Source organism: Mixia osmundae (genome assembly GCF_000708205.1).
Source record: "Mixia osmundae IAM 14324 unplaced genomic scaffold scaffold_1, whole genome shotgun sequence".
NCBI lineage: Eukaryota > Fungi > Basidiomycota > Mixiomycetes > Mixiales > Mixiaceae > Mixia > Mixia osmundae.
Window position 1 is genome coordinate 1,906,530 of NW_014575563.1, and position 24,321 is coordinate 1,930,850.

General features: G+C 56.1%; 14 protein-coding genes across 14 annotated transcripts; 6 read left to right on the forward strand and 8 right to left on the reverse strand.

Moving 5' to 3' along the window:
• Nucleotides 1–7: 7 nt before the first annotated feature.
• Nucleotides 8–1,173, forward strand: L969DRAFT_92158 (uncharacterized protein; the record flags this gene model as incomplete). The annotated part of the gene is made up of 3 exons (XM_014715826.1): nt 8–240; nt 291–471; nt 523–1,173. The coding sequence occupies 3 exons, from the start codon at nt 8–10 to the stop codon at nt 1,171–1,173; spliced, it is 1,065 nt and encodes a 354-aa protein (XP_014571312.1).
• A 29-nt stretch (nt 1,174–1,202) lies between these two features.
• Nucleotides 1,203–3,394, reverse strand: L969DRAFT_92159 (uncharacterized protein; the record flags this gene model as incomplete). Its single annotated transcript, XM_014715827.1, has 2 exons — nt 1,203–2,029; nt 2,077–3,394. 2 exons carry the CDS (start codon nt 3,392–3,394, stop codon nt 1,203–1,205), a joined length of 2,145 nt encoding a protein of 714 aa, XP_014571313.1.
• Nucleotides 3,395–3,473: 79 nt separating this feature from the next.
• L969DRAFT_84602 (uncharacterized protein) lies at nt 3,474–4,538 on the forward strand. Its single transcript, XM_014715828.1, has 5 exons — nt 3,474–3,650; nt 3,704–3,867; nt 3,925–4,065; nt 4,118–4,374; nt 4,428–4,538. The coding sequence occupies exons 1-4, from the start codon at nt 3,601–3,603 to the stop codon at nt 4,294–4,296; spliced, it is 534 nt and encodes a 177-aa protein (XP_014571314.1). The 5' UTR covers nt 3,474–3,600; the 3' UTR covers nt 4,297–4,374; nt 4,428–4,538.
• Nucleotides 4,359–5,323, reverse strand: L969DRAFT_92161 (uncharacterized protein; the record flags this gene model as incomplete). Its single annotated transcript, XM_014715829.1, has 5 exons — nt 4,359–4,374; nt 4,428–4,510; nt 4,566–4,987; nt 5,044–5,157; nt 5,224–5,323. The coding sequence occupies 5 exons, from the start codon at nt 5,321–5,323 to the stop codon at nt 4,359–4,361; spliced, it is 735 nt and encodes a 244-aa protein (XP_014571315.1).
• Nucleotides 5,324–5,442: 119 nt separating this feature from the next.
• L969DRAFT_92162 (uncharacterized protein) lies at nt 5,443–11,300 on the forward strand (the record flags this gene model as incomplete). The annotated part of the gene is made up of 7 exons (XM_014715830.1): nt 5,443–8,168; nt 8,215–8,291; nt 8,336–9,157; nt 9,205–9,327; nt 9,375–9,519; nt 9,770–9,878; nt 9,933–11,300. 7 exons carry the CDS (start codon nt 5,443–5,445, stop codon nt 11,298–11,300), a joined length of 5,370 nt encoding a protein of 1,789 aa, XP_014571316.1.
• Nucleotides 11,301–11,387: 87 nt separating this feature from the next.
• L969DRAFT_70064 (uncharacterized protein) lies at nt 11,388–12,224 on the reverse strand (the record flags this gene model as incomplete). The annotated part of the gene is made up of 4 exons (XM_014715831.1): nt 11,388–11,707; nt 11,760–11,841; nt 11,920–12,006; nt 12,063–12,224. The coding sequence occupies 4 exons, from the start codon at nt 12,222–12,224 to the stop codon at nt 11,388–11,390; spliced, it is 651 nt and encodes a 216-aa protein (XP_014571317.1).
• Nucleotides 12,225–12,425: 201 nt separating this feature from the next.
• Nucleotides 12,426–12,763, reverse strand: L969DRAFT_14936 (uncharacterized protein; the record flags this gene model as incomplete). The annotated part of the gene is made up of 2 exons (XM_014714930.1): nt 12,426–12,629; nt 12,680–12,763. 2 exons carry the CDS (start codon nt 12,761–12,763, stop codon nt 12,426–12,428), a joined length of 288 nt encoding a protein of 95 aa, XP_014570416.1.
• A 213-nt stretch (nt 12,764–12,976) lies between these two features.
• L969DRAFT_14937 (uncharacterized protein) lies at nt 12,977–14,508 on the reverse strand (the record flags this gene model as incomplete). Its single annotated transcript, XM_014714931.1, has 3 exons — nt 12,977–13,689; nt 13,739–13,818; nt 13,871–14,508. The coding sequence occupies 3 exons, from the start codon at nt 14,506–14,508 to the stop codon at nt 12,977–12,979; spliced, it is 1,431 nt and encodes a 476-aa protein (XP_014570417.1).
• Nucleotides 14,509–14,656: 148 nt separating this feature from the next.
• Nucleotides 14,657–15,987, reverse strand: L969DRAFT_70068 (uncharacterized protein; the record flags this gene model as incomplete). The annotated part of the gene is made up of 7 exons (XM_014715832.1): nt 14,657–14,846; nt 14,900–15,033; nt 15,086–15,130; nt 15,186–15,277; nt 15,518–15,548; nt 15,586–15,664; nt 15,812–15,987. 7 exons carry the CDS (start codon nt 15,985–15,987, stop codon nt 14,723–14,725), a joined length of 681 nt encoding a protein of 226 aa, XP_014571318.1. The 3' UTR covers nt 14,657–14,722.
• Nucleotides 15,773–18,304, forward strand: L969DRAFT_167801 (uncharacterized protein). The gene is made up of 8 exons (XM_014715833.1): nt 15,773–16,530; nt 16,584–16,638; nt 16,686–17,251; nt 17,301–17,374; nt 17,427–17,567; nt 17,628–17,795; nt 17,848–18,062; nt 18,110–18,304. Exons 1-8 carry the CDS (start codon nt 16,158–16,160, stop codon nt 18,210–18,212), a joined length of 1,695 nt encoding a protein of 564 aa, XP_014571319.1. The 5' UTR covers nt 15,773–16,157; the 3' UTR covers nt 18,213–18,304.
• L969DRAFT_42791 (uncharacterized protein) lies at nt 18,260–20,530 on the reverse strand (the record flags this gene model as incomplete). The annotated part of the gene is made up of 12 exons (XM_014715834.1): nt 18,260–18,438; nt 18,487–18,562; nt 18,615–18,778; nt 18,830–18,908; nt 18,963–19,042; nt 19,096–19,324; nt 19,374–19,421; nt 19,476–19,690; nt 19,744–19,871; nt 19,952–20,005; nt 20,045–20,263; nt 20,337–20,530. Coding segments are annotated over 12 exons (1,665 nt in total), but the record flags the coding sequence as incomplete, so codon positions are not given.
• L969DRAFT_170404 (uncharacterized protein) lies at nt 20,500–22,272 on the forward strand. Its single transcript, XM_014715835.1, has 6 exons — nt 20,500–21,069; nt 21,128–21,251; nt 21,306–21,521; nt 21,582–21,666; nt 21,719–21,827; nt 21,886–22,272. The coding sequence occupies exons 1-6, from the start codon at nt 20,983–20,985 to the stop codon at nt 22,213–22,215; spliced, it is 951 nt and encodes a 316-aa protein (XP_014571321.1). The 5' UTR covers nt 20,500–20,982; the 3' UTR covers nt 22,216–22,272.
• L969DRAFT_168228 (uncharacterized protein) lies at nt 22,221–23,483 on the reverse strand. The gene is made up of 2 exons (XM_014715836.1): nt 23,061–23,483; nt 22,221–23,004 (listed from the first exon to the last, which is right to left on the reverse strand). Exons 1-2 carry the CDS (start codon nt 23,427–23,429, stop codon nt 22,330–22,332), a joined length of 1,044 nt encoding a protein of 347 aa, XP_014571322.1. The 5' UTR covers nt 23,430–23,483; the 3' UTR covers nt 22,221–22,329.
• A 20-nt stretch (nt 23,484–23,503) lies between these two features.
• L969DRAFT_92169 (uncharacterized protein) lies at nt 23,504–24,313 on the forward strand (the record flags this gene model as incomplete). Its single annotated transcript, XM_014715837.1, has 1 exon — nt 23,504–24,313. The coding sequence occupies one exon, from the start codon at nt 23,504–23,506 to the stop codon at nt 24,311–24,313; it is 810 nt and encodes a 269-aa protein (XP_014571323.1).
• Between the last annotated feature and the right edge of the window lie 8 nt (nt 24,314–24,321).

Sequence of the window (24,321 nt, forward strand, 5' to 3'; positions counted from 1 at the left end):
AGCAAAGATGGGTCGTACCAACAAAGACCGCAACCAGAAGCTGTTCACACCAGCAAAGCTAGTCCCCCTACCACCTGTCAACCCTCCCGCGCTGTCAGAGCTTCCCATCGATCAGGAACAATGCCGCAAAGCGCTCGACGCTCTTTTGGCTTTCCACGCTCGAAAACGTCAATCTGGCGGGTCCAGTGACCTTCTCGAGACGGAAGAGATACTCAGTCTCGTCATAAGTCTCAAGAAGATGTACGTCTGTCTTGCTGAGACCGTTGCGCTGAGACTGAGACGAAGTACAGGACGCCGAGAGATCGTCATATGCCCGTCAGGATACCCCTTGCTGCCCCTCTCCTCGATCCTCGCCAGTCGCCGGTATGTCTGCTCGTGAAAGATCCTCAGAGAGAGTACAAGGATATGCTGGAGGAGAAGAACATCACCTTTATCTCTCGTGTCGTCGGCGTCGAAAAGCTCAAAGGAAAAGTAAGCTGCACGGCATACTGCAAGGTATCACATGGACTGATGCCTCGACAGTTCAAACCCTTTGAGGCGAGGAGGCAGCTCATGCGAGAGTACGATCTCTTCTTGGCGGACGACCGCATTGTGCCTATGTTGCCGAAATTGCTAGGCCGCAATTGGCTAGAGGCAAAGAAGCAACCCATCCCCGTCACGCTTTCGCGGACTCAGCTCAAGGCGGAGCTCGAAAGAGCGCTCTCCTCCACTTATCTCTATCTCAACCGGGGCAACTGCTTGAGTGTCAAAGTCGGTGGCATACAGACACATACGCCCGATCAGCTCTTTGCCAACATTCTCGCCATCGTGCCCCATCTCGCCGTCAGACTGCCCGAGGGAGGATGGGATAACATCCAAGCTCTGCATCTCAAGACGACGACGAGCGCCAGTCTGCCAATCTGGACCAGCAGTCTGGCAGATGACGAAACCTCGACGAGTAGATTCGGCGGGGCAGCCTTGCCTGGGCCGCCCAAGCCACTCAAAGGCAAAGCGCTGGTCGCCGAAAAGGTCGCAGCGGCTGTAGCGAAACGAAGGGCAGAGGCGAAAGCGGCAACCGATGCTGCTTCTCCCGTCGCGGCAGCAAAAGCAGCCAAGAAAGCGTCAAAGGCTAAATCCAGCATCTCTGCCAACGCGGGCGAGATCAAGAAGACGGGCAAGCGCGTCAAGGCCTAACGTATAGATGCCTGTTGTGGCTTGTAGATTCATGTTGCATTGTCAAACACTGCTCGCTTGAGGAAGAACTCGGTCGAGGCGCGGAAGCCAGCTAGATCGGCTTCTGGTTTATCGAGGGGATGCGAGTTGTCTGGGAAGACCAGCATCTCGACTTCACTGCCCCGTCCCTTGAGCGCATGATACCATGCCCGACCTTGATCTGGCGGCACACGCCGGTCTATCTCGCCGATGAGCAGTAAGGTCGGCGGCGTTTTCGTTGTTGGGGTAAGATGGGCAGATGGCGATGCTTTACGCATCTTCTTATGCAGCTCGTCAGAAACGAAATTCCTAGGTTTGTCCATGTCATAGTCTAAATCTAGCTCGCCAATGCACCATTCCGGAATGTCGGTATTGCCGAACATGCTCGGCAAATCAGTCACTGGATTCCTGACAACGACGGCATCGAATTCGGAGCTGTATCGCGCTGATAGGTGACAAGAGATGAACCCTCCGTGAGATCCCCCGGTGAGGAAGCGAGTTCCTCTTGCGCTCGGTAGCTCGCCAGACTTGATCAGCGCACGTTGCACCTCCATGACGGAACTGACGTCTAACTCGCCTAGCTCTTTCGTGAGATCGACGATGCTGTCTTGGCCAAATCCCAGCGAGCCTGGATAGTTGACGGCAACGATGGTGAAACCGGCCTGCACGAGAGCAGCATAGGATGCAACAAAGTCGGTCGTGATCGTTCCGTGCGGTCCACCGTGGGGAGTCACGATAGCTGGATTCGAATGACCTTGCGGTGGACGAAGGATGATCGCTTCACAATCTGAGCGATCAGTCAAGGTCTTGACGGCTGCTCGTAAGCCTTCAAAACCGTCTGCGCGGCAATCAGAGATTGAGCTAGAACTGTGGCGACCGGCTTACATGGCAGCGTAGATCGCGAGCTCTGCAGCGCGGTGAATTTCGTGCCGTCGTACAGGTAGAGCCTCGGTAGGTCTGCCGGGCTGCTGACCGAGCATAGCGCAGATTGACCACCGTCGGTCGCAAGAACAGACCAGCTACACAGCTCTGGTCCGTCGCTTGGCAGGCACTGAATGCTACCAGTCTGTACATCGACAGCGACGACGATCTTGCGGCTACGAGATATCGTATTGAGGATAACATGCAGCTTGCCCTTCAGTCTGATGAACGGCTGAAGTGGTAGCTGATCGGCATAGATGCCAGCAAAAACAGGCGGCTCGGCTCTTGCAGGGGGTGGGGCTACCTCTGGGACGACTGGCTTGCTCTTGCCATGCTGCCAGAGCTGACAGCAGCCGTTGTGCGGTCCGCTGAGTCGATTGGAGAGGTACAGCAACCCTGCCTCAGGATGATACCGCGGACTTCGACAAGACATCGAAGGATCGCTGATCCGGGTCGGCTTGAGCGAAGTCTCGTCAACAGACAGCTTGATGTGATAGATGCCGGCAGGTCTGTTTGTACAGTAGACGAGGCCGAGCTGACGCCCGTCCGGCAACCGGTCGAAGCCTGTGCCGTAAAGGTCAAGAGCGTCGCTGGACGAATCCGTCTTGAAGATCCAATGCCCGAAATGTCTGACTGAATTGCGAGAGTCTAGAGTAACTTCTTTGCAATCTAGCTGGCGCGATGCCAAGTCATATGTTACGAGAAAGAGTAGAGGATGTCTCTTGCCATCGAATTGCTCGCCGAAAGTTGGATCGTAAGCATATGACGATGGTTCTCGGGACGTCTCATGCTCAAACGTTGGCTCTGGCTTCTCGGCAATGTACACGAAAGCGACTTTGTGCTGGGAGAAATGCCAGCTTGCCGTTCCGAGCGTGCCACCGGGTGCGTACATATCGCCATGCAACTTCGTCGTATCGCATTCACCGAGGAAGTCAGAGTCTCGCCATAGCTCAATCGTTCTGCTCGTCTTGGCTTTGCTGCCTGCTGCCGCTTTACGCCCAAAGAGCTGGTAAAGCTCATCTTTCGAGTATTGCAGTGAACGAAAGACGACATCCTCGCCTGACATGCATGGTCGGCCCGTCACGATGTGACCATTGTGCAGCGATATGTCTTGTGAGAGCTTTTGGCGTTTGAGCGAGAGATGGGATCGTTGGGAGAGCTCCAGGTGTGTCGTCACAGTCCCGGAAGAATGAGCGTGAAGAATTGCGGCGTCGACGGTAGGTATGCTCGTGAGAGCCTTGTACGTCTCGATGGCTTTGTCGAGCCGCGGATTGTTCGTCATCGTGCTCGAGCGACGGCCGAGGAGGAAGGAGCGCGATAATGAATCGACGAACGAACGCGTCCTCCTCTTGCTAGCTTGACTCTGCGGCAACAGTCCGGATCGACCTATCACTCCGCCACATACACGCTACGCTCGTGTCATAGACTTGGGCCTTCTATCGAACGCACGGACGAGCTGCCCGGACGTGGATACTTTCAATTTTCAGCATGGACAAACGATCGCACGGGCTCATATGGGACAAGCTGCAATCTATGCTGTGTGTCTCCATTATCGGCGCAATCCTAGTCTGATGTACCTGTTACGCATCAGAGGAGCTCTGCGCACAGGGGGCTTTGCGCTCACAACCATGGAAGCCATGGAGATTGTCGGCCTCGAGCTTGAAGGCGTCGAGTCAGCTCAGGCAGACTCTGATGAGCCCAGAGTCAATAAAGGAGCAAAAGCGACCGTCGTCGTCGAGCTCACTGTAGCACAAGGTGCGTGACATGCCTCTTGACCGTCTTTCGAGCTGACTTGTTCGGTATCGCTCGCAGATATGTGCAACATGAGCGCTAACATGCACGGCGGCGCGCAAGCGTTCTGCTTGGATGTCTGCACATCTATGGCGGTCATGGCACTCAGCTCAGGTTCGAGGTGGATCACCGCAGGCGTGACATCCCATCTAGCTGCCCACTGTTCGTCCTAGCATCTAGACGGAGATTGTCACCCCTGACTTCAGGAGGACAGATATCGCCCCCATACCCGAGCACAGCAAGATCAGGATCATCTCCAAGACGATCTCACAAGGTCTGAGGGTCGCGGTCATCGAGTGCAGGATAGAAGACGCAGAGACGGGCAAGCTACACTTGCTAGGCACGCATACAAAACACGATACAACAAGCGCATTATCATTTGCAAAGCTATAGACTCGACTCGAGTGTCTTCCGTGCATATTGTTGTACCCCTTTGCATGCTTGACTTGCCATCGTCAGTGCCCGGCCGAGCTGCATTGCGGCCCATCAGTCATCTGAGACTCGCTTGTCAGAGGAAGCCTCACCTCTTCCTCTGTACAGCCACCAGAGAGCTCACACAAGCAGAGCTCTCCCTCCGCGCCCCCGATGCTGGAGCCGTAGCTATAGCCTGCCAGCAAGAGCGCAGTGGCATCCCGTTCCTCTGTGATGGAGGGATCGATGACCCAGACGCGATCGCGCGCTGTCTCTTCTTGCATGACATCATCGCTCGCATCAGGTATGACGGTGCCCAGAGTAGCCTGATCAGCTTGCAAGGCGCTCTCCGGCAACAGAGCCAATGCGACGGCGAACGCTGTGCCTCGCATGCCTACACTCGACGCGTGTAACAGGCTCAGCATGCTCGCGTTGAATGCAGCTGCTTTTTCGACGGCCGAGTCGAGCAGGGGACCTCCTTTCTCATCGTCTGCATGCTCATATTCGAGTACTTCGTCTGGTCGGTAGGTCCGAAATGCTTTTGAAAACCGACTCGAGGGCAGGGATGTCGTCTGTAGTGTGAGTTGTAGCAGCGATCGTGGGTGAGCATGCAGCAAGAGCAGTGAGACGAGCACGGGCGTGATCATGCTGGCTACTGCCTTTGCAGCTGGCCCTGCGCATCTTCTGGCTGAGCTTATGGAGATCAATTTGTTGGCGCGAGAGACCGACCTGGCAGTCCGCGAACGGGCAGGACGGTGATCTCTAGCGCTGCTCGATCAGCGAGCTCACGCTTGAGCGAGACCTCTTGCGGTCCTCTCACTGCCGCCAGTACGCTGACTTGACCTGCCACAGTCGCAAGGTCAATAGATGAGATGCCGTGTTTCTGTGGGCGTGCCAAAGCCGACGAACCGAATGAGAAGGAAGCTGAGCCATCTGACTTGGAGAGCTGGCCGAGTGATATCCTGAGCGACCGTATAGCGTCCAAAGACCGGCCATCCTCTCGTCTCATCGATATCGCCTCGACCTTGCCACGTCGCGCCTCGAGCTGAGCGAACTAGCGACTCGCCCTCAGCAGCTGCCCCTGGGGCTCTGCTAGCTCGCAGGGCAGGCGCAGCCTCATGTAGAGCTATGTCCGACACCTATGATGGTGGGCAGGTAGCCCGAGTAGCCGCAGCTGAGCCGTCAGACGAGCATGATGACACGTTCAAGAGCAAGATCAGCATCAAGCTCGACGAACCCGTCGGCTCAATGTCCATCTCTCCCTCCAACAGAGACGTCGTCCTCGGTGCTCGCAAGGGTCTCTACATCATCGATCTCGAGTCTCCATGGGACAAAGTCAGGTTCTTGCCCCACCTGACCACAGGCGAGGTGGCCGACATCCAGTGGAGTCCACATCCTCAGAGGGCAGAATGGGTCGTCTCCACGTCTGCACAGCAGGTCCTGCTTTGGAACTTGTGCATGCCTGCCCCGCGAGTCGTGAGCTCGAGCAAAGCCTCTAGCGCTTCACCCATCGAGCTCGTCATTTCAGCGCATTCGCGATCGGTGACCGACATCAACTGGTCAGTCTTCCAGCCTGAAGTGCTGGCCACGTCCGGCATGGACTCTTGGATCCGTATATGGGATCTTCGCAAGAACCACAAGACGGCCGCCCAAGGTTTCTGCGCTTGGACTGCTGGCGCGACCCAAGTCAAGTACAACCGACAAGATCCACACCGAATCGCTTCATCTCATGAGAACATCGTCTACATCTGGGATGATAGAAAGTCATCATTGCCTGTCACGACCATCAGGGCACACGACAGCAAGATCTACGGTATCGATTGGTCCAGACGAGCAGACGAAGGCACTGGCATCGTCACTTGCTCTCTCGACAAGACTGCCAAGTACTGGTCTTCCGAGGATTCAGCGCAGCCTCGTGCGATCATCAAGACGAGCTATCCTATCTGGCGAGCCCGTCATCTGCCCTTTGGTGACGGCATCGTCACCTTGCCACAACGCTCAGAGCACGCGCTCGATATCTGGGGCAGGCATGCGCCCGGTCAACCCGTCCTTAAGCTCAGCGGCCATGACGACGTCGTCAAAGAATTTGTCTGGCGTGTCAGGGGAGGTGAAGACAGCAACTTTGACGACCGAGAATTTCAACTGATCAGCTGGTCCAAAGACCGCCATCTGCGTCTCTGGCCTATCTCGTCAGAGACCCTGAGAGCAGTCGGGCACGAGCATGGCTCGCCAATCCAAGTGAGAATGACAAGAAGAGGCTACAAGAATGTTTCGTATCGTGACCCAGTAGCAGTCCAGAGCCTTGAAGCCAAGTCCAGACATTCTTCTGCTTCCGGCTCCCTGTCGACATCCAACGAGACGAGCATGCGCGGCATCAATAGCAACAGAGCAATAGCACTGGCCACAAGAGTGCCAGGGTCTTTCGACTCCCCTTCCACAAGCGACTTTTCGTCTGGTTTTGCGGATCATATGAGCGGCGGTCATCGAGCCAAAGGTCGAGCCGCAAAGCCTGAACGTCCAGCATTCATGACTCGCACGACCACAAACGCACGCCCGGTACAGCAGGACCATCTAGCCTGGATGGAGGGCGTTCGCTATATCCGCGATCCGGTGGGCCCCATCCCGCTAGAAGCAGAAGTCTCAAAGTCTCGTCTTCTGTCCTCTCGCGAGCGCGAGCGCAAGCGAAGCTCGAGCGTGTTCGCTGCTCGACGTTTCAGTGATGGATCGCGACTGCAAAGCGATAGCTCTGGTTCGCGTGCTCGTCGCGTCAGCTCGAATTCGTATCGTCAGTCAAATGATTTTGCAGACACCGCGCAGACACTTGGCGAAGAGCTCGCTCTAGCCGGTCGGCGCTTCTCCCAGATCCAATTCGAGGTCATGCATGTGGCTGGACGGACCTGCACAGTCTGTTTGTATGCACCCTGGGGCGCAGCGGGGTCAGTCTACGTCCGCGCTTCCTTTTCGTTTCCAAAGTCGTACCCCAACAGAGCAGCTCTGACCGTCGATATCGAGCCCAATACCGACATACCCATCAAGAATCGTATACATCTGCTGCAGGGTCTCAGAGGCATAGCCAATCGAGCCTCACAGGCGGGCATCCCGAGCTTAGAGACTTGCCTGACTTATTTGCTCAATGGCCCTTATGCTCCTGGATCGGACGCGTACGGCATCGAATCAGAAAGCTCCGAGGATGAGATGGAACCAGCACGGAAGCTTGATCCGAGTCTCGTCCGCAACAATCGGTCTATGCCCGCTCCGCGTTTGTCGGGCGCAAGCTTTGGTCCGTCAGGCCAGCTCGTTGTCTTTAGTCCTGCCGTCAAGAAATCACGACGCCGGACCTCTACATCTCTATCTGCGAGTTTTGGCGAAAGGGGCCGATCAGTCTCACCCAGACCCGTGCAGCGACGCCGGATCTTCGAGTCTTTTGGAGCCATAGAGCTTGACGAAGAGGATCTCTCTGCCAGTGCCGAGCTGGATGTGCATGACGTCGATAGCGATCAAGCTCTCCAGATATCCAAGACGATGCTCAGCCGGCGGACGAAGAAGCGTGACGCTTCGGCCAATCGCTCGACTTCGTCTCGTGCAGGTTCGCGAGGCCGAGCTCCGAATTCGTCATCGGATGTCACCGTTATTGATGGGCGCGGACTCATCGACCTCAAGCCACACCTGTCCGGCAGATATACGCTGCAGGGCGACGTTACCGCGATCTGCGCGCACAACCAGCTGGTGGCCGAAGAGGAACAGCTCGCGCTCGCTGCTCGTCTGTGGGAACTCATGGGCATGATCTTAGCGCCCGCAAGCCAGGACGGCGAACCAAGCTCCCGCCTGGCTTCGAGCAACATCATACTAGAATGGTTCGCTGGAAGACCTCAATAATATGTGAGCTGACGACAAGGACAGCTTGTCCATTATGCAGCGTCGCAAAGATCTACAAAGTCTGGGTCTGGCAGCATGCGTGCTAGAGCTTCATCGTCGAGGTACGAATTGTTGGCGCCGTCGACAATAGCTGATGCCCTGACAGACGTCCAGCGGGCAAGTGAGTTGCGATCCGGTCGACAGCAGGATGACTATTTCAGTGCACGACCGAGGCGTTCCAACAAAAGCCCACATATATCCAGCCGAGGAGGCAGCACTGGCGTTCACTCTGTGTCGACGCCTTGGCAAGCTCTACAAGATGGCTTTGCGCATTCGACGAGTCTTCATTCGCCGCGCGGTTCATGGTCCAATCTTGCATCGCTCTTCAATGCGAGCGTCTTCTCGACACACAGCAGCTCGAGTCCAAACTCTGAAGGTCCGCTGCAGCGAAGAATGCTATCCAACAGCAGCTTTGTCCGCCGACCCTCGGGCCGACCATCGCCTGCCCATGTCAGCGACCAAGACTCATCTTCGCCTGCCAAGACATCATCGACACCGCATTCAGTATCGCCTTCGCGTCGCAATAGTCTCGTGCAGGGCGGGTCCTCTGTGCCGAGACAGCTGTACGCTCGTCAAAGGGGCCATAGTCATCATCAGGTCGTCGCCTTCAGTTCGGTCAGTCATATGTCGTCCGATCCATCATCAGATCGCGGCGAGGTTGTCCGCGCAGAGGCGAGACAGAAGCGCGTCAAGATCGTCCGCGAACGTATAGAGACAGTCCCGCTGGACCTTGCGCTCTCTGACGGCACCTTGGCAGGAGAGATGGAGTGTTATCGCCTCAACTATGCCGATCTCCTGCTTCGATGGGGCTATTCATTCGAGCACGCCGAAGTACTGAATCTCACGCGCACCAGTGTCGAACGGCGCAGTGGCGTTGCTTACAGGCGCATGCGTGCAGCATGCGGAAACGACCGCCTTAATCCTCTAGGTACGATTGCTCGCCCCTTCATGTGACCTGAGCTGAAACGCGGGCAGAGCTCGGTCTACACTGTCCAGACTGTGCTGAGATGCTTCAGCCGCCAGTCTACCGTTATTGCCCTTCATGCAGAGCCGACAAAGCGACTCCGGCCTGCGCTTTATGCCAGCTGCCGACGACTGGTACGCAGGGTTGCTGCTGATAGGCTGTGTTGACACGCGAAAGGCAGGTCAAGTACAGACGTGCTGCGTTTGCTTGCACACGGGTCATATCCAGTGCTACGCGGATTGGTACAACAGTCCCGGGGCAGAGTGTCCGAGCGGATGCGGCTGTACGTGTCTAGAAGGCGGGCTCTCTCGGGCATTCGTCGTGTTGTAAGATCGCGGTAGGCCGCCGTGTTCGCGACTGGCAGGAAACGTGGAAACGCGTGCGATCGGTCATCGAACATAATTGCCACGAAGTCAGGCTTGAAGAACATCACTATCAATACAGACCAGTCGCACAGGCCTGATCGAGCACGACTGTCGATTATCTCGCTCTTCTGTAGGGACAACAACGCGGCCGGTCTCGCCCAAAGTCGGCCAACGAAAGAGGTTACTGTAATTGCGGCGGAACAACTCCCAGCAGGGGCATGACTGGTGCCAAAGCAAAGGCGAGAGCGAGAGCAGTACAAGCGCAGCGGCACGGCATTGGCATTCGTACTCGTGCTCGCTCCCGCAAGGACGGCGATAGGGTAGGTTCTGACTCGCGTGACAGTAGTCGGCCGAGCCGCTGATTATGACCCCAGCTTGTCCAGCTCAGCGAGGATCCTCAGGAGCAAGAACGCTCGCTATCGACTACGCTCAAGCGACTCGGCTTGTACGCTGCTCACACACTGGGCGACGGCAATTGTCTGTTTCGCGCACTCTCTGACCAGCTTTGGGGCGATCCCGTCTGGCATGCCCACATCAGGCAGCAAGTCTGCGACTACTTGGCCGAACACAAGTCTCGCTATGCGCTCTTTGTGGATGACACAGACGCAAAGCGACCCGAGACTGCCTTTGAAGATCATGTGGCGGACATGCGCGAGTCGGGAACCTATGGCAGTCATCTGGAGATAGAGGCCTTTGCGCGATCGATTGGACGCAAAGTCAAGATCATCCAGCCTGAGCTGATGTATGTGCTCGGCGGCGACCCGGTGCCCTCGACCTCTGGCTCTGCTACAGCCAAGCCTACGCCGGCACCATCACCCGAGCAGTCCACTAATGCGCTGAGCCCGAAGCAGCAAGGCAAGCAGCCCTCACGAGAAGATGGCGAGCTCTCTGCCTCTGAAGCTAACAGTCAATCGTCAGCAATGCCGGCAAGGCCCAAACGCAAGCGAGCGAGCACGATTGGCGGTCTTGCACCCCCCGCAATTGACACATCTGGACCACCGCTCTACATCGTTTACCACTCATACGAACACTACTCGAGTGCGCGCAACGTCTCGGGGCCTCATGCTGGCCTTCCCCACATCAAGGAGGCGCCACTGTCTGCACCCGGCGTTCACATCACTGAGCCGACGGACGATCATGTAGTCTCGGCTCAAGATGAGAAGCTCATCAAGGCGTCACTCGCACCTGATGCACAACGTAGTCCTGCGGTCGTTCGCGAAGCTATGACAAGGCTTGGCAACTGGGAAGACGTCGTTGAAGAGTTCCTCGCTCTTGATCGCGAGCGAATTGACAATGGTAGACTTTCGCCTGCCCATTGCACTCCCGATACGCGGTCTTCGTCAAGCAGTGCATATAGTGGCGTCATCTCGCCAGTGCCGTCGGACCCAAGCGCAAGTCAAGCAAGATCCGAACAGACCTCTATCAGCAGTATCGACCCCGGCCTCGACGAGGAGCCTAAGCAGGGCGATACGCCAGATCAGAAGCGACAAGCCAAGCCTGACAGTCCACTGGGCAAGCGTTATGCTAGAGGCGCCCGGGGTCGATTCTCCTCGAAATCGGCAGGATCGGCGACAGTAAGCAAATCAGCCGGCATGAGCAAGCGAGAGTTGCGACGGGCTAAGCGAGCGCCAACCCTTGCAAAGCACAATCGCCTTCATACGGTGAGCCAAGCAGATAGCCCAGGAGGAAGCAACGGCTCTGACGGCGGACTCTCGAAAGACTTCCGAGAAGTAGCTATCTAGCTCATGTCACTCGTTGCTGTACTCACTGTCCGTGCACACGTGCTCAGAACAATCTATCGAGCCAGTAATGACAATACGTTCAATATACTAGCAATGAGATGTGTGGACGTGACCTACACTGACTGTCCTAGGCGGCTCGCGAGTTAGCAGAGACCGTCTCATCGTGATACCTTGTCCGTCCGTAGCCTGTTGTTTGATAAGATTGCAAGGTAGCCAAGGCTGCCAGGAGCTATCTGAGATTCGCATCGGTTCGCAGTGGCCATTGAAATCGGAGTCGAGTCGGGTCGAGCAAGTGCCCATCGGGCGGTCGAGGAGGGGAGGCGCGAGGCAAAACAGATGCAGGCCTCTTTCACGTGCAGTGTTGGCCAGATACACTGAAACCAACCGCTGCCCGCAAAGTCCCCGGTCTGACATCTGCAATCCAGCGCAAGTGTTCGAGGACCGAGAGCGGAGGCAGACCTGGGAACTCCTCTCCTAGCGGAATCTCACCGCCAGTGCCAAACCTAAATCGGCTCATAAATTTGCCAGGTAGAAGTGTATTCTAAGGGCTGGAGGTAGAGCGAGCAGGCCGCTCGAGACAGTTGCCGATGAGCCAACACCGGAGCTGGAAGCGACAAACTCTTGTAGTCGGGCTCGAGCGAACGGCTGACGAGGCCGAGAAGGGCTGAGAATATCGCCAGGTTGCTCGCCAGATTGTCGACAGAAGCTGTCAACAAGGCGAATTATCAACACGATGACCCAGTCAGAGAAGCACACACGAACCTCGGAAGTGTCTTTACCGAGCTGATAGATGTCGCCAGAGAGGTCGTGTGACCTCTGCGTCGGCACTGTGGTGACTGGCTGGCCTCGCTCGACAGTTTGTCGCCAAGTCTTGCGCGGAGGGAATTCGCACGACGGGCCCGCGTATTTGTGACACAAAAACATTACGTAATATGCACTTCATGTCTACCTAGCCCTGCGCTCTAAGCATCTTCATAAGTACACAAGGCTGCAGGATCCGAGCGACGCGGATGCTGCTGAGTGACAGGCCCTGCAGAGAAACACAAGGCTGGAGTGAGGTTCAATGTTTCGCCGTCACGCTTCACGAGTGACGCATGCATTCACGGTTTGTGAGGAGCGATAGCTTTAGAACGGTGGGCGGATGCCACCGCCAAGGCCTGCACCGCCCAGACCACCTCCTACACCTCCGCCACCACCGACCAGGCCGCCTGAGGACTGCTGAGTCTGGCTGGACTGCTCCGAGCTGGAGGATTGCTGACCGCCTGCTCCAAAGCCGCCTGAGCCTAGACCTCCGCCACCAAGACCGCCTCCAAGACCGCCTCCGATACCCTGCATGTCCATGAATGAATGGGACATTATTCGCATGCGCGTCTGCTCACGAGTTGACGCTTGTCAAGCTGATCGGCAGGTGCAGCGGCCACCAAAGTGGCGACGAGAGCAAACGCAAGGACAGCGAACTTCATCGTGTTGCTTGAATGAATGTTTTGATTACTTGTCTTGCTGAGTGCTCAGGTTTGCTGCGAGTGATACGATCGGATGCTGATTGAGACCACTTGGCGGTATATATGTCCCTCTGACTTTGCTCTCAATGCTAAGCGTGGGAGATTGAACCATATGGCCGATGCACAGGCCTCGAGGCGTAGTGCTGCAGCTTCACATTGACTCGCTCAGTGATGTCACCGTCTGAGCGCTTTCTTGATCGAGCTAGCTTGTATGCGCGCCTCGAGGTACTCGATGCGCTCCTGATATCTCTTCGCAAAGTCGCCGTCCGATAGAGCTGTGAGACGGTTCATTTCGTTCTTGAGATCATCAATCTCGCGCCGCAGCTCAGCTGGCGTGGCTTCGTGCTCTGAGAGGACGGAGTCGATCATTGTGCGCGAGCTTTGACCTCGTCTGTATATCGAAGTTGATCGGAGCAGGGACGCTCCGGGAGTCTGCTGAGCGTTTGCATGGCCATTGGGTATGCGGGGTCCGTCGGACGCCAGTGGTAGACTATCAGATTCGGCCATGCTGTTCAGGCCTGGACGCATGCTGTCTTTCGGCAAAGTGCGTATGCGCATAGGCTCGTGCGGCGACGCTTCCGCAATCTCGTCAAGGCTCGTCTGGCCTCGCAGGGCACGTACTGAAGTGCGCTTTGGCATGGAAATGCGAGAGCTACTACTGGATTGTCTTTGCATACTGCTAGCCGATCGCACATCGTCTTCGTTGTCAGTCTCGACATCGCCGTTTATGATGCCGAGACCGTGACTTGCTCGAGACTTGATACTGGAGACTCTTCGACGCAGATAGCTACCGACTGTTCGACCTGTCTTGTTGGTCTGCGCAGACTTGAGTGATTTCTCACTTTGCAACTCGCCATTTGCCCGAGTCTGCGGATCGCGCAGCTCGTCTGCGCGTGCATCAGACCGGCATCAGGCTGGCTGGAGAGTCAAATATACCTGGTAGTGGGTTGCCAAACAGGCGTGGCTGTCGCGCCTCTTCGTCCGCTTGCCGCCTGGACCGAGTGTCTGCATCAAATCTGCAAATTCCATCAGTCTGTGTGACGCTTGTTGGATCAAATGGGGACTCACTTGACAAAGAGGGCAGTGCGTAGCGTGCGATATTCTTCATCGTCTATGAGCCCATCCTGGTGAGCGACCGCAAGCTCGGATAGTCTCTGTCCAATGTTGTTTGTTGCGATTGGCTCTGATGATGCGTCCGCCTGTTTCGCTATTCGAGGTGATGGGTCTACTGTCTTTGCGCTGTGATGTGATGCAAATGATTTGATGGTCGACGCTCGCTTTGTCTGAGCCGGCTGCTGCTCCACAAAGCCAGAATCGCGCAATGACAGTGAGGGCGAGGAAGGCAGGGGCAGCGTTTCTGGATCGAAATGCGAGCGGATCTCTCGCGTGGTCGAGAGGTTGCTTGTGGATACACGAGATCGGAGTGAGGGTGGCGAACCTGGCATCGGAGGACTCCGGGGTATCGTTCTCGTGCTTTTGGGTGTCGCTATGACCGCTTCCTCAAAGCCAGTGGACCGCATTGGCGGCGTACTGAACCGACCGAGGGACGCTGTCTTGCCATGACCGAGAGACGGCGATGCAGCTGCGCCCACACCAGCGGAGCTCTGCACCTCTGCTCTGAGAAGCGCAGAATGGTAGTCTCGCACATTGCTGTCTAGCTTCTCCCTTTCCTTTTCCTTCTTTCGCCTGCCAAAGAGAGCTCGCATGACGCCACTGCCGATGCTACAAACAGTCTGTCCTCATGCTGCTTGCGTGAGATGGCCAGCCGGCGGACGGACCATTCAAACAGGGAGGACAAGCTATCTGGGCAAGGCGCGTCCGGACAGTCGACGATCTTTCGCATGACGATCTCACGCGAGCGCTCACGGACGGCGATCTCGGCCATTCGCGGACTACGGGCAAATGTACAGACAGTCTGCATCATACAGCGGACTGCCGCGCGCCGGTCAGGCGATCTGTGACTTGCCGTACATAGGGCAGCGATAAGAAGTGCCCAATGACGGGCAGTTGCCTCAGGAAAGTCAGAACGACCGGGAAAAAGTCCCTGAAAGTCATGATGAGCTCGGTGAGGATAGTAGAGGGGGGCAAAAGACTGACCCAAACAGATTGAGGAAGCCGAATGCTTCGATGAGCATGCCCCAAAACGGATACTTGCAAAAGACAAGTACGATGCCGCCAAGGAAACAGATTGTGCCTCTGATCTTTTGCCGCCGCGCGAAAAACGCAAAGGTCTATAGATCGCTCGTGAGCTGCAACCAGACGCTTCGACTCAGGCGTGCATACCTTCCTGGGGCCAATGACGAGCGTGATGCCACTCAGAAAGAGTATCTGCCGGATGAAACAGGGTCAGCATTGATCGGCTGTCGCACTGGACGTGTCGTACATCTCCCAGCGCTAATAAGGCTGCGTCGAAGAAGGTGATGACGCCCAGGAAGAGGAAGAGCATGCCAAATGACGTGATGCCCACGCCGATTTCTGTGCGCCAAGCTCTCGTGAGTTATTCGCTCGGGATATGTGATGGACTGGGTCGTGCAAGACAGTCGCCATGACCACGAGCATGGCCGAGAACATGCAGCACCGACTGGCAAACCGGCGGTGACTGCAAGGGCGCACGCGACCGAGCAGCTCGAGCAGACCAGTCGACGCGAATGCGCGTTTCCCGAGACACAGCCGGAGGGAACTGTCGGACTGTCGGACAGGAGACTGTCTACTCACTTTGTAGGTCTGTGAGCCACATGATGGCTGTCTAAGCAGTGCCAAGCACGGCAGGCTCGTCTATCGACGTGGCTTTGCGCCGCTGATTCGTTCGGCTGTTGCACGAGGTGCTGAGCGGCAGACGAGCTATGAGTGACCAGGGAGGGTCTGTATCAGCTGGGCTGTCTATTGCCTCTGCGTTGCTCGTGTGAGACTAGTTGACATTCCCTGACACGCCGCCGCTCGAGCGCTCTCGAGTTTCCGACGGAAAGGGCGCGCGCCTTTTGTTCGTTCGGGCAACTGCGAATCACTGACGGCCTCAAGATTGCACGAGCGTATCCAAGGCGTGGCAGCTCTCGTCGAACAGTCTGCCGACGTGCTAGAGTGTCGAGCGAGGCAGCAAGGCGCACGCAGCTTGACTGACAGACTGCATCGGGGCGTGTACCGCACCAGCATTCAAAGGCACGTTTGAGCCTTGAACGCTCGTCCATTGGCCGGGTAGTGCTGTCCAGCCTCGGGACCTACTACACAGATTGTGCTCGGGCAATCCGCATTCGGTTGTTGCCGCAGAACTAAGTAGCAGAGCACGTACGCATTGACGTCAGTGTGCTTCACGTAGCCCGCACGAGCTCGCTCGCGGCGAACAACAGACTTCCACATCATGCCTTCCTCGAGGACGGCGTCTATCAAGTCCGGCCACTCATCACATGCAGCCGCATCGAGCTCCTCACAAGCCACTTCAATGAGCGATGCGCCCGCCAGCCTCAAAGAATCGCCTGAATCGGAGCCTCTGCCAGACGATGTGGTCAACCAGTCAGAGTCCTCCAAGCTCAAGCAGCTCTTTGGCATCCTCAAGAAGTCCCTAGGCGTCAAGGACTTGGCCGCCATGCGATTCTCTCTCCCTGCCAATCTCATTGAGCCCATGCCCAATCTGAGCTACTGGACTTATCTCGACCGGCCTGACATCTATCTCGCCATGGGTCAAGAAGGTCAGGATGCTGTCGAACGCATGCTTGCTGTCGTCCGCTTCACATGTAAGTCTCTCGTCCGTAGTGCTTCCGCCTCTCGAGCTCATCCGGCGCGCCAGTCTGTATGCAGACCAAGTTTGTACACGGCCGCGTCGTCAAACCCTACAACTCTGTGTACGTCTTTCTTGCTCATTACATAGCGTTCACTTACGAAGTTACAGCCTCGGCGAGCATTTCCGCTCCCACTGGGACGTCTCACCCGCCACCGTCAAAGCAGGCGAGCTGGAGGTTCACGAGTTTCAGTATCACGAGCCCTTTGGCGGTGCTTCAGGTGATGGCACCGCCTCCGAAGACGAAGAGGCTACAGGCTCCGATGATGAGCAATTCGAGGAAGCTACCGAATCCCCTTTGGTCGATCGAATGGACGCAATGAAGATCTCGAAACAATCGCACCAGGAAGCGGACACAAAGAGCCTGAGAAGCGTCAAGACGCCCGCCGGCAAGATCAAGCACCGCCCCAGCTTTGACAATTCTTACTTTGAATATATCCCCGTCAATCCACCCAAGGCTTCAGCTTCGAGCCAGTTCCAAGAGCGCGACGGCGCACAGGAGAGTCGCTCGAACAAGCCCAATCTGCATCGCATCGCTTTCCTCAACGAACAGTGTTCGCATCATCCGCCAATTTCGACCTTTTGGTGCGAATCCCAGCCGAAAGGCGCGACAGATGGCGTCGGCAAGGTGCTCTCATACGGCAACGATCACCTCAGTGCAAAATTCACGGGCACGAGTGAGTGATTATCATCAGACCGATGCTGGTCCTGAACAGTACATGGCAGGCGTCAAAGTGTATGCGGGCAACGTCAACAAGGGCGTCTTTGTCAAATTGCCCGGCTATGGCGAGGAGTATCAGGTAGGCTTCTCGTGATACTGCCAGTCTCGAAGCGTCTGACCGGCACGCATAGATAACGCATCCAACCGCACTCATCACCGGCTTTCTTCGAGGCGCCCCGGCCATCCTTCTGGCCGATCAGACTTACATCACTTGCACGAACGAGAGCAAGTCTGGCAAGCAGCTCAGAACCCTGCTAGCCTACGTGGACGAGGTCAGGCTAATCGCGCCTTGAGCGTCTGACACGAGCTCAATCTTCGATTGGCATTGACAGTCATGGCTCGGCAAGGCAAAGTATGCTGTAGAAGGTGTCATCTATGAATGCGAAGAAGGGAGGGAACAGTACGATAAAATCAAGAGGGTGCCAGATAAGGATGTCCTCGCTCGGATCGAGGGCAGCTGGCGTGGCGCACTCAGATACAAGCTCACCTCGTCGGGAGATGTCCGTGCTCCTGATCAGCTAGGCTTGCGCACCTGACAGTCAAGCCTTGCAGGACTGGAAAATGCTAATAGACGTATCGAAGCTGCCGCCGCTGCCCAAGACGGTAAGAAGTATGAACCAGCAAGAGCCGGACGAGAGCCACCGCTTTTGGAATGAAGTCACCATCGCGCTGAAAGCGAAGGATTTTACCAAAGGCAACAGCATCAAGCAGAGGATCGAGCAAGCCCAGCGGGACAAGGCCGCCGAACTAGAGAAGCAAGGCAAAGAGTATGTTAGGGTGCGCTTGAAGAAGCTATTGCTCATGCGCTCAGCAGACACGAGCCGGTCTTCTTCGAGAAGGACATCTCTTCGGGGAAGCCTGTGCTGTCTTCAGCCGGTAGAGCAGCCATCTCGATCGAGCTCAGAGAGCCCGTGTAACGTGTCAGGATACTATCGCAGAATCAAGTGTACGTTAGCCGAGAGACTTAATGCACCAACATGTCGCGCGCATGAGTCCGAATTTCCACCGAAAAGGACCTTGCATCGTGTGGTGATGATATGTACATGCTTTGTCGTTCTTGGACCCATCCCGATAGCCCATGTGCTGATTTGCTACGCTGTCTAGAGCCGAATGACAGACCTTTGAGCGTGCATGAAGGAGTCTCTGTCAAGTGGCACGGAGGGTACGTCTATTGCGCTCCGGCCACTGGACCCTCTGCTGTCTCTGCGGGCGTCTCTATCTGGTGGAAGTCGAGGATCTCTGAGTACATCATGACCTTCCACGAATCCTGCATACCAGTGATCAGTCGCTGCGATCAGAACGGAAAGAGCAAGATGTACGACTGGGAGATCGGCATCGTTGAATGACCAATCAAATGCCTCTTCCGCAATGGGCTCATCCGTTGGGTCATGGTAGGGCGCAAGGTACTCGTGCGCGAGCGCCTGTGCTGCTGTGATACGCTTCTTCGGATCGAAAACGAGCATTCGTTCTAGCAGGTCCAGAGCTGCCGCGGCAAACTTGAGCAGGCTCTCGAACGCACGGGTTGCGGACATACCGAGTGGGTCTGCATTCCTGAACTTGTGCGAAAAGGGAATTCTTTCGCGTTTAGGTAGTGATTGCACGAACCGTAGTGTCTGTTTGAGCAGAAGAATTAGCGGGCTTACACGCACAGGAGTGAGCTAGCGGACATTCTCGCTGCAGATCGTTTGGATGACGTCTTCTGGTGGTGTACCGAGTAGCTCTGTAATGATCGAAAATTGATTCACATCTGCGTGTCGGTGTGAGTGAGAAGGAAAGTCTTTACGCAATCTTGAGACGCACGATCTTTGCCTGGGAACAGAGGCTTCCCCTCGAGCATTTCTGCAAAGATACAGCCGGCCGACCAGATATCGACAGCGACGTCGTATTTTTGCCAGGTCAGCATGATCTCTGGCGCCCGATAGTATCGAGTGGAGACGTAGCCCGTCATCTGAGGGTCTTGTAATCTCGCGAGACCAAAGTCGCAGATCTTGAGATCGCAGTTCTCGTTCACGAGGATGTTGGACGGTTTCTGCATGCCTTTGTGAACAGAGCAAAACCCGGTGGCCGATGTGACGCACCAGATCGCGATGCACAACGCCTGCTGAGTGCACATACTTCAAGCCGCGCTGATAGGCTTGCGCGTCAGCTGAGCTAGAAGAGGAAAGTGAGAAAGCACGGACGAGAATCTGGTATAGGAAGTATTGAATGAATTGCTTCTCTAGCGGCCGACTGGTGAGCAGTCGATGTAAATCCGTGCCAAGGAGCTCGGTGACGAAGTAGATGTCCTCGAGGGGTGATATGAAGATATCGCTGAGACTGATAATGTTCTCGTGCCTGATATGCTTGAGCAGCTTGAGTTCACGGTAGGTGCGCTTGGCGAGCACGGGCGTTGAGACTGTGCGCACCCGATTAGCCGTGCTGCATTCTGCAGGGTGGATGGAGACCTACATGGCTTCATGATCTTTTTGATGGCAACGGATGTGTTGGTCAGCTGGTCTTTGGCAGAACAGACGAGACCGAATGCGCCCATGCCGACCGGTTGTAAGTCAACATAGCGTGTCGTGACTTCAAACACGCTGTCATACGGATCGCGATAAAAGCAAGAAGAGCAGGGTCACAGTGAGCGCCGAGCATGTCAGCTTTCGACGGGACTTACGTTCCAAAGATGGAAAGCTTGACGAAATCCTGCAGAGCGCCCCGAGAGGATGAGCTCGCGAATGCGCGTTGAGCTCCACAATAGGTCACTGACTACCATGATGAACGCGTTCGAAGTGACGATCGACACGTATCACGAGAATCTCTGGTCAGACACGGTTTGTACGGCCAAGTCGAGAGATGGCAGCCGGGACCGCGTGATTTGGGATAAGCAACAGCGGCGGGTGAGGTCAGACCGTTGTTACGTCCTTGAGCTGAGCAGATCGAGCACGTGAAGCCTCGCTGTGATTGGCTCTGGAGGAGATGCAGAGGACTGAAGGGTCGATGTACGAGGATCGAAAGCAGCCGGAGTTTTGACAGACCAGCCCACTCAGATCAGCCCGAACACCGTTCCTCTGCTCTGTTCTGCTCGCGTTTGATGGATGCTCAGTTCGAGCTGGACACCGCTATAGCCTCTGTCGGCTTGTGACGCGGACCTGTGAAGGATGTAGACGGCCTGGGTCGGTCGGTCGCCTTGCCTGCCTTCCCTCGTGTTCTGTCGCTCTTCGATTGTCGAATTCGCGATCTTTTTAACCCAAACTGTCTCGGGGAGATCGTCAAAAGGGCATCATCCACTGTGCTTCGAATCCGACAGTCTTGTCAAGACTGGCTGCGACGCCATCGCATTCGGGCGACAGCAGACGCCAGGACTCTGCCTGTTGACTGCGCAGCTTGGGTCGTCTCCTCTGAACGCATACGCAAAGATGCCGCCCAAGAAAGCGCAACCGAAGCCTGCAGCTTCAAGCAAGGTTGCAGTAGACAAGGTACATTCCCCTCTGTTCTCCTCCCTCTCTCGCTCTCAGCGTACATCGTCTGCACCGCAACGGGTGGATCGCTGCACTGTCAAGTCTCGACAAAGCGCTCTGCTCGCGTCACACGAGCTCATCTGCAAAAGAGCTGCTATGCGAGCTTCGCCTAACTTCATCCTGCGCATCGTATTGCTACATGACAGCGCAGAGCTGACCGATCGATTCGGTATGCTAGTCTTTCGGCATGAAGAACAAAAAAGGTGGCAAAGGTCAAAAGACGATCGCGACCTTGCAACAGCAACAAGCTCAAGCGGGCAAGAACAAAGATGATGTACGTCCCCCCTTCTGCCCGATCCCCAGCACAAAGCTGAGCGCATTGCGAGCTGTAGAAAGCAAAGGAACGCGCGCGAGAGCTCGAAGCGCAACGGAAATTGCAAGAACAGAAGCGGCAAGCGGAAATGGCAGAGCTGTTCAAGCCCGTCCAGGTTGCTCAAAAGGTACCCTTTGGCGTCGGTACGTACCTGCACAATCCTTTCCAGCTTTCGAGGCTGATGCGCGCACCTGCAGATCCGAAAACGATTCTCTGTAGTTACTTCAAGGCGGGCCATTGCGAAAAGGGGAACAAGTGCAAGTTCTCACACGATCCGAACATCGAACGCAAGGCGGAGAAGAAAGATCTGTACACCGATGTACGAGATAAGGATGAGACGATGGAGAATTGGGACGAGGAGAAACTGCGAGAAGTCGTCATGAGCAAGCATGGCAATCTCAAGACAACGACAGGTACGACTGCAGGGCTCATCAGCCCGTAACAACGCTCATGAAGTCTCCGACGTTGGACAGACATCGTCTGCAAGCATTTCATCGATGCGATCGAAGAGGCAAAATATGGATTCTTCTGGCAATGTCCCTCGGGCGACGACTGCAAGTGAGTCGTGTCCTCGCTTCTCGTGCGACCTGTGTGCTTATTGTCCCGACAGGTACCGACATGCGCTACCGCCCGGCTTCGTATTGAAATCTCAACGGAAGAAAGACGAAGAAGACGAAAAGAAACAAGAGATTTCGCTGGAAGAGTTCTTAGAAGTCGAGGTGGGGTCACATGAATCAAAGCTTTCCACACAGCTGATGCTCGAATCCGTGTCCACAGCGGCACAAGATCAAAGGCGAGCTGACACCAGTGACGGCGGATTCTTTCGCAGAATGGAAGAAGAACCGGATGAATCAGAAGGACGCAGAAGCCGATTTGATACGAAAGACGAAACAAGCCACCGCGTCTGCGGGCAGGACGACGGGTATGTCGGGCAGAGACCTCTTCGAGCTGTCACCGCTCCACTACGAAGATTCGGACGAGGAGGACGACGGGGAAGACTTTGATCTGGCCCGGTACAGACGAGAGACAGAGGACGAACGAGATCGAGCTGAGAAGGCAAGGATAGAAGCGCTGGGCGGGTCGGTCGCGAGCATCCATATCACCTAGCGCCTGCATCAGGACGAGGCTTCCCAAAGTGCTTGGGGCTTCGATCGTGATGGCTCTTTGTTGGCATTGTAACAACCTTTGCATGCAGTCTTACAACATCATGACAGGACAGACTCAATTGGGCGAAGTGTCTGCGTTGGGCAGAGCGATGCGCGAGGAAGGCCTCGCACGCAGCGAGCGCCAGGATGGGCTGGCAGAAGCGAACATGGCCTCTGAGGGTCGACTGGTGATCGATAGACTGTGACATCGCCGAGGTGGCAGATCGATGATATCGTCTGGATCATCGTCACTCGACAATCCTTCGGCGTCGTACACATCGATCGCCTCCTCTTGCCCGTCGCTCAACCGAGCTTCCTCATCTCCTCGATCAAAAGCATGATCTATGTCCACAGTGATCTCTTCTGCCTCCGGAAGGGCCTGTATCGTGCCATAGTCAACTCGGACAAACCGATCCTCCCAAACCGATCCTCTCAATTTGCGCCAGAGTCTCTTTCTGACCGGCATCCTTGGCGTACCTCGCTCGTCACATTCGACTTCTACCTCTGACTCGTCGGCATCGAGCTCGCGATAGCTGACCTTGCTGAGGACCGTCGTGCGAGGTCTGACGCCCACGACCATCACAAAGGCGACCCAGTGGAGTACTGCGAAACCGAGCTGGGAGAGCAGGTAGACCGTGAGCGCAGGGGGCATCTTGGCCGAGTCAGTGCCATCGGCAGTATGACCCGGAAAGAGGTAGATGCGATCTTGGACAAGCATATTGAGCTCGAAAAGGAAGACGAGCGCAGTACCCTGACCGACGCGTCAGAGTCAGCTCGCGTTCTCTGCGTTGCTCAGGTGTTGCTTGCCATCGAAAGGGCAGCAATGATCCATGACATGTTCCTGATGTGACTTGTAGATGTAGCGAAGAGGATGCCGCAGCAGCGGATGAGGCCCCAAGCGGGCAGGAGCCACATTGGCGCAGGTCTGACGAGATCTTGCTCGAGCAACAGTGCCGTCGTGGTGGTGGTATACACGAGATCGATTGTGGCCAGAAGGGGCAAGCAGTACCATGCTCGTGGGCGAGCGAGCGCTTGACCATTCGGGTCAGATTCCGCTGAGGCCTGAACGATAAGGAACCCGGACGAGAGCGAGTTTCTCCTCGAGCCTGGCTCGGGCGTCAGGAAGCCTTCCTGTCGGAGCGTCGACTTGCGTCGTTTGCCGTTGGGCTGACTCATGGCTGGCCTCCGCCTGCGCTTGCCGGCAGACACGCCTTTTATAGTCTCACACAAAAGCGCGACAGCAGGCCAGCATGCAGATGCGCAGGACGACGGCGATGCTGCGACAATGCCAGCTATGCCTCAGACTGGCAAGCACACGCCAGATTGCGCCAAGCGGGGTGCCAGTGTCTCGCTCAGCGGGCAGGAGAGGCTATGCCATCTCGTCAATGATCACGCCTGGGGGTCCATCAAGCGCGACAAGGAGCAACAAGCGAGAGCCAGCGAAAGATGAAGCCATACGATCACGACTCGTCGTGCTCGTCGACCCTGTCTCGGGCTCGCTCCTCCCTCCTGCTCGCCTAGACGCCGTTCTGGCCTCCATGAACCGAAACACGCATTATATCGTCGATACCCAAGCTCGTTCGCCCGGCCCTGCGTCCGTCAGTATGCCTCTGCCTGTGAGGGATCAATCTGCAGGCTATCCCATTGTACGCATACGGTCGAAAGCAGAGGAAGTGCAGAAAGCAAGAGAGGAGTCGGAAAAGAGGAGAGCGAGGAAGAAGTTGGGTCTGTCGGCTACAGGCCAGTTGGAAGAGAAAGAAGTCCAACTCTCCTGGCATGTCACGCCTCACGATCTGAAGCACAAGCTGTCCGTGGCTGCGCGAACGCTTGCAAAGGGCGGCAGAACAATGGTCGAGCTCCAAGGCACGCGCGCCCAGCCTGCCCCTGTCGATCCTCAGGTCCGGAGGAGATTTGTCGATGCGGTCCAAGAGCAGCTCATCACCGCGACGACGGACGAGCTGAAGGCAACTGACCGCATCGCCTTGTCGAAATACAAAGATGATGCCGTACGCGGCTTCAGGACGACGCTGTATTTCCAAGGCCCCAAGCCGTCAAAGTAGGCCTACGC

What these genes read in the sequence shown, in the direction of transcription:
- L969DRAFT_84602 (XM_014715828.1), top strand. Translation starts at nt 3,601, where the DNA reads ATGGACAAACGATCGCACGGGCTCATATGGGACAAGCTGCAATCTATG. An exon ending in CGAGCTCACTGTAGCACAAG is followed by an intron (nt 3,868 to 3,924) that starts GTGCGTGACATG and finishes TATCGCTCGCAG; the next exon opens with ATATGTGCAACATGAGCGCT. An exon ending in ATCCCATCTAGCTGCCCACT is followed by an intron (nt 4,066 to 4,117) that starts GTTCGTCCTAGC and finishes TCAGGAGGACAG; the next exon opens with ATATCGCCCCCATACCCGAG.
- L969DRAFT_167801 (XM_014715833.1), top strand. Translation starts at nt 16,158, where the DNA reads ATGCCTTCCTCGAGGACGGCGTCTATCAAGTCCGGCCACTCATCACAT. An exon ending in TGCAAAATTCACGGGCACGA is followed by an intron (nt 17,252 to 17,300) that starts GTGAGTGATTAT and finishes AGTACATGGCAG; the next exon opens with GCGTCAAAGTGTATGCGGGC. An exon ending in TGCTAGCCTACGTGGACGAG is followed by an intron (nt 17,568 to 17,627) that starts GTCAGGCTAATC and finishes TGGCATTGACAG; the next exon opens with TCATGGCTCGGCAAGGCAAA.
- L969DRAFT_168228 (XM_014715836.1), bottom strand. Translation starts at nt 23,429, where the DNA reads ATGAGTCAGCCCAACGGCAAACGACGCAAGTCGACGCTCCGACAGGAA. An exon ending in TCATTGCTGCCCTTTCGATG is followed by an intron (nt 23,005 to 23,060) that starts GCAAGCAACACC and finishes CGCGTCGGTCAG; the next exon opens with GGTACTGCGCTCGTCTTCCT.
- L969DRAFT_170404 (XM_014715835.1), top strand. Translation starts at nt 20,983, where the DNA reads ATGAAGAACAAAAAAGGTGGCAAAGGTCAAAAGACGATCGCGACCTTG. An exon ending in CGGGCAAGAACAAAGATGAT is followed by an intron (nt 21,070 to 21,127) that starts GTACGTCCCCCC and finishes TGCGAGCTGTAG; the next exon opens with AAAGCAAAGGAACGCGCGCG. An exon ending in CAATCTCAAGACAACGACAG is followed by an intron (nt 21,522 to 21,581) that starts GTACGACTGCAG and finishes GACGTTGGACAG; the next exon opens with ACATCGTCTGCAAGCATTTC.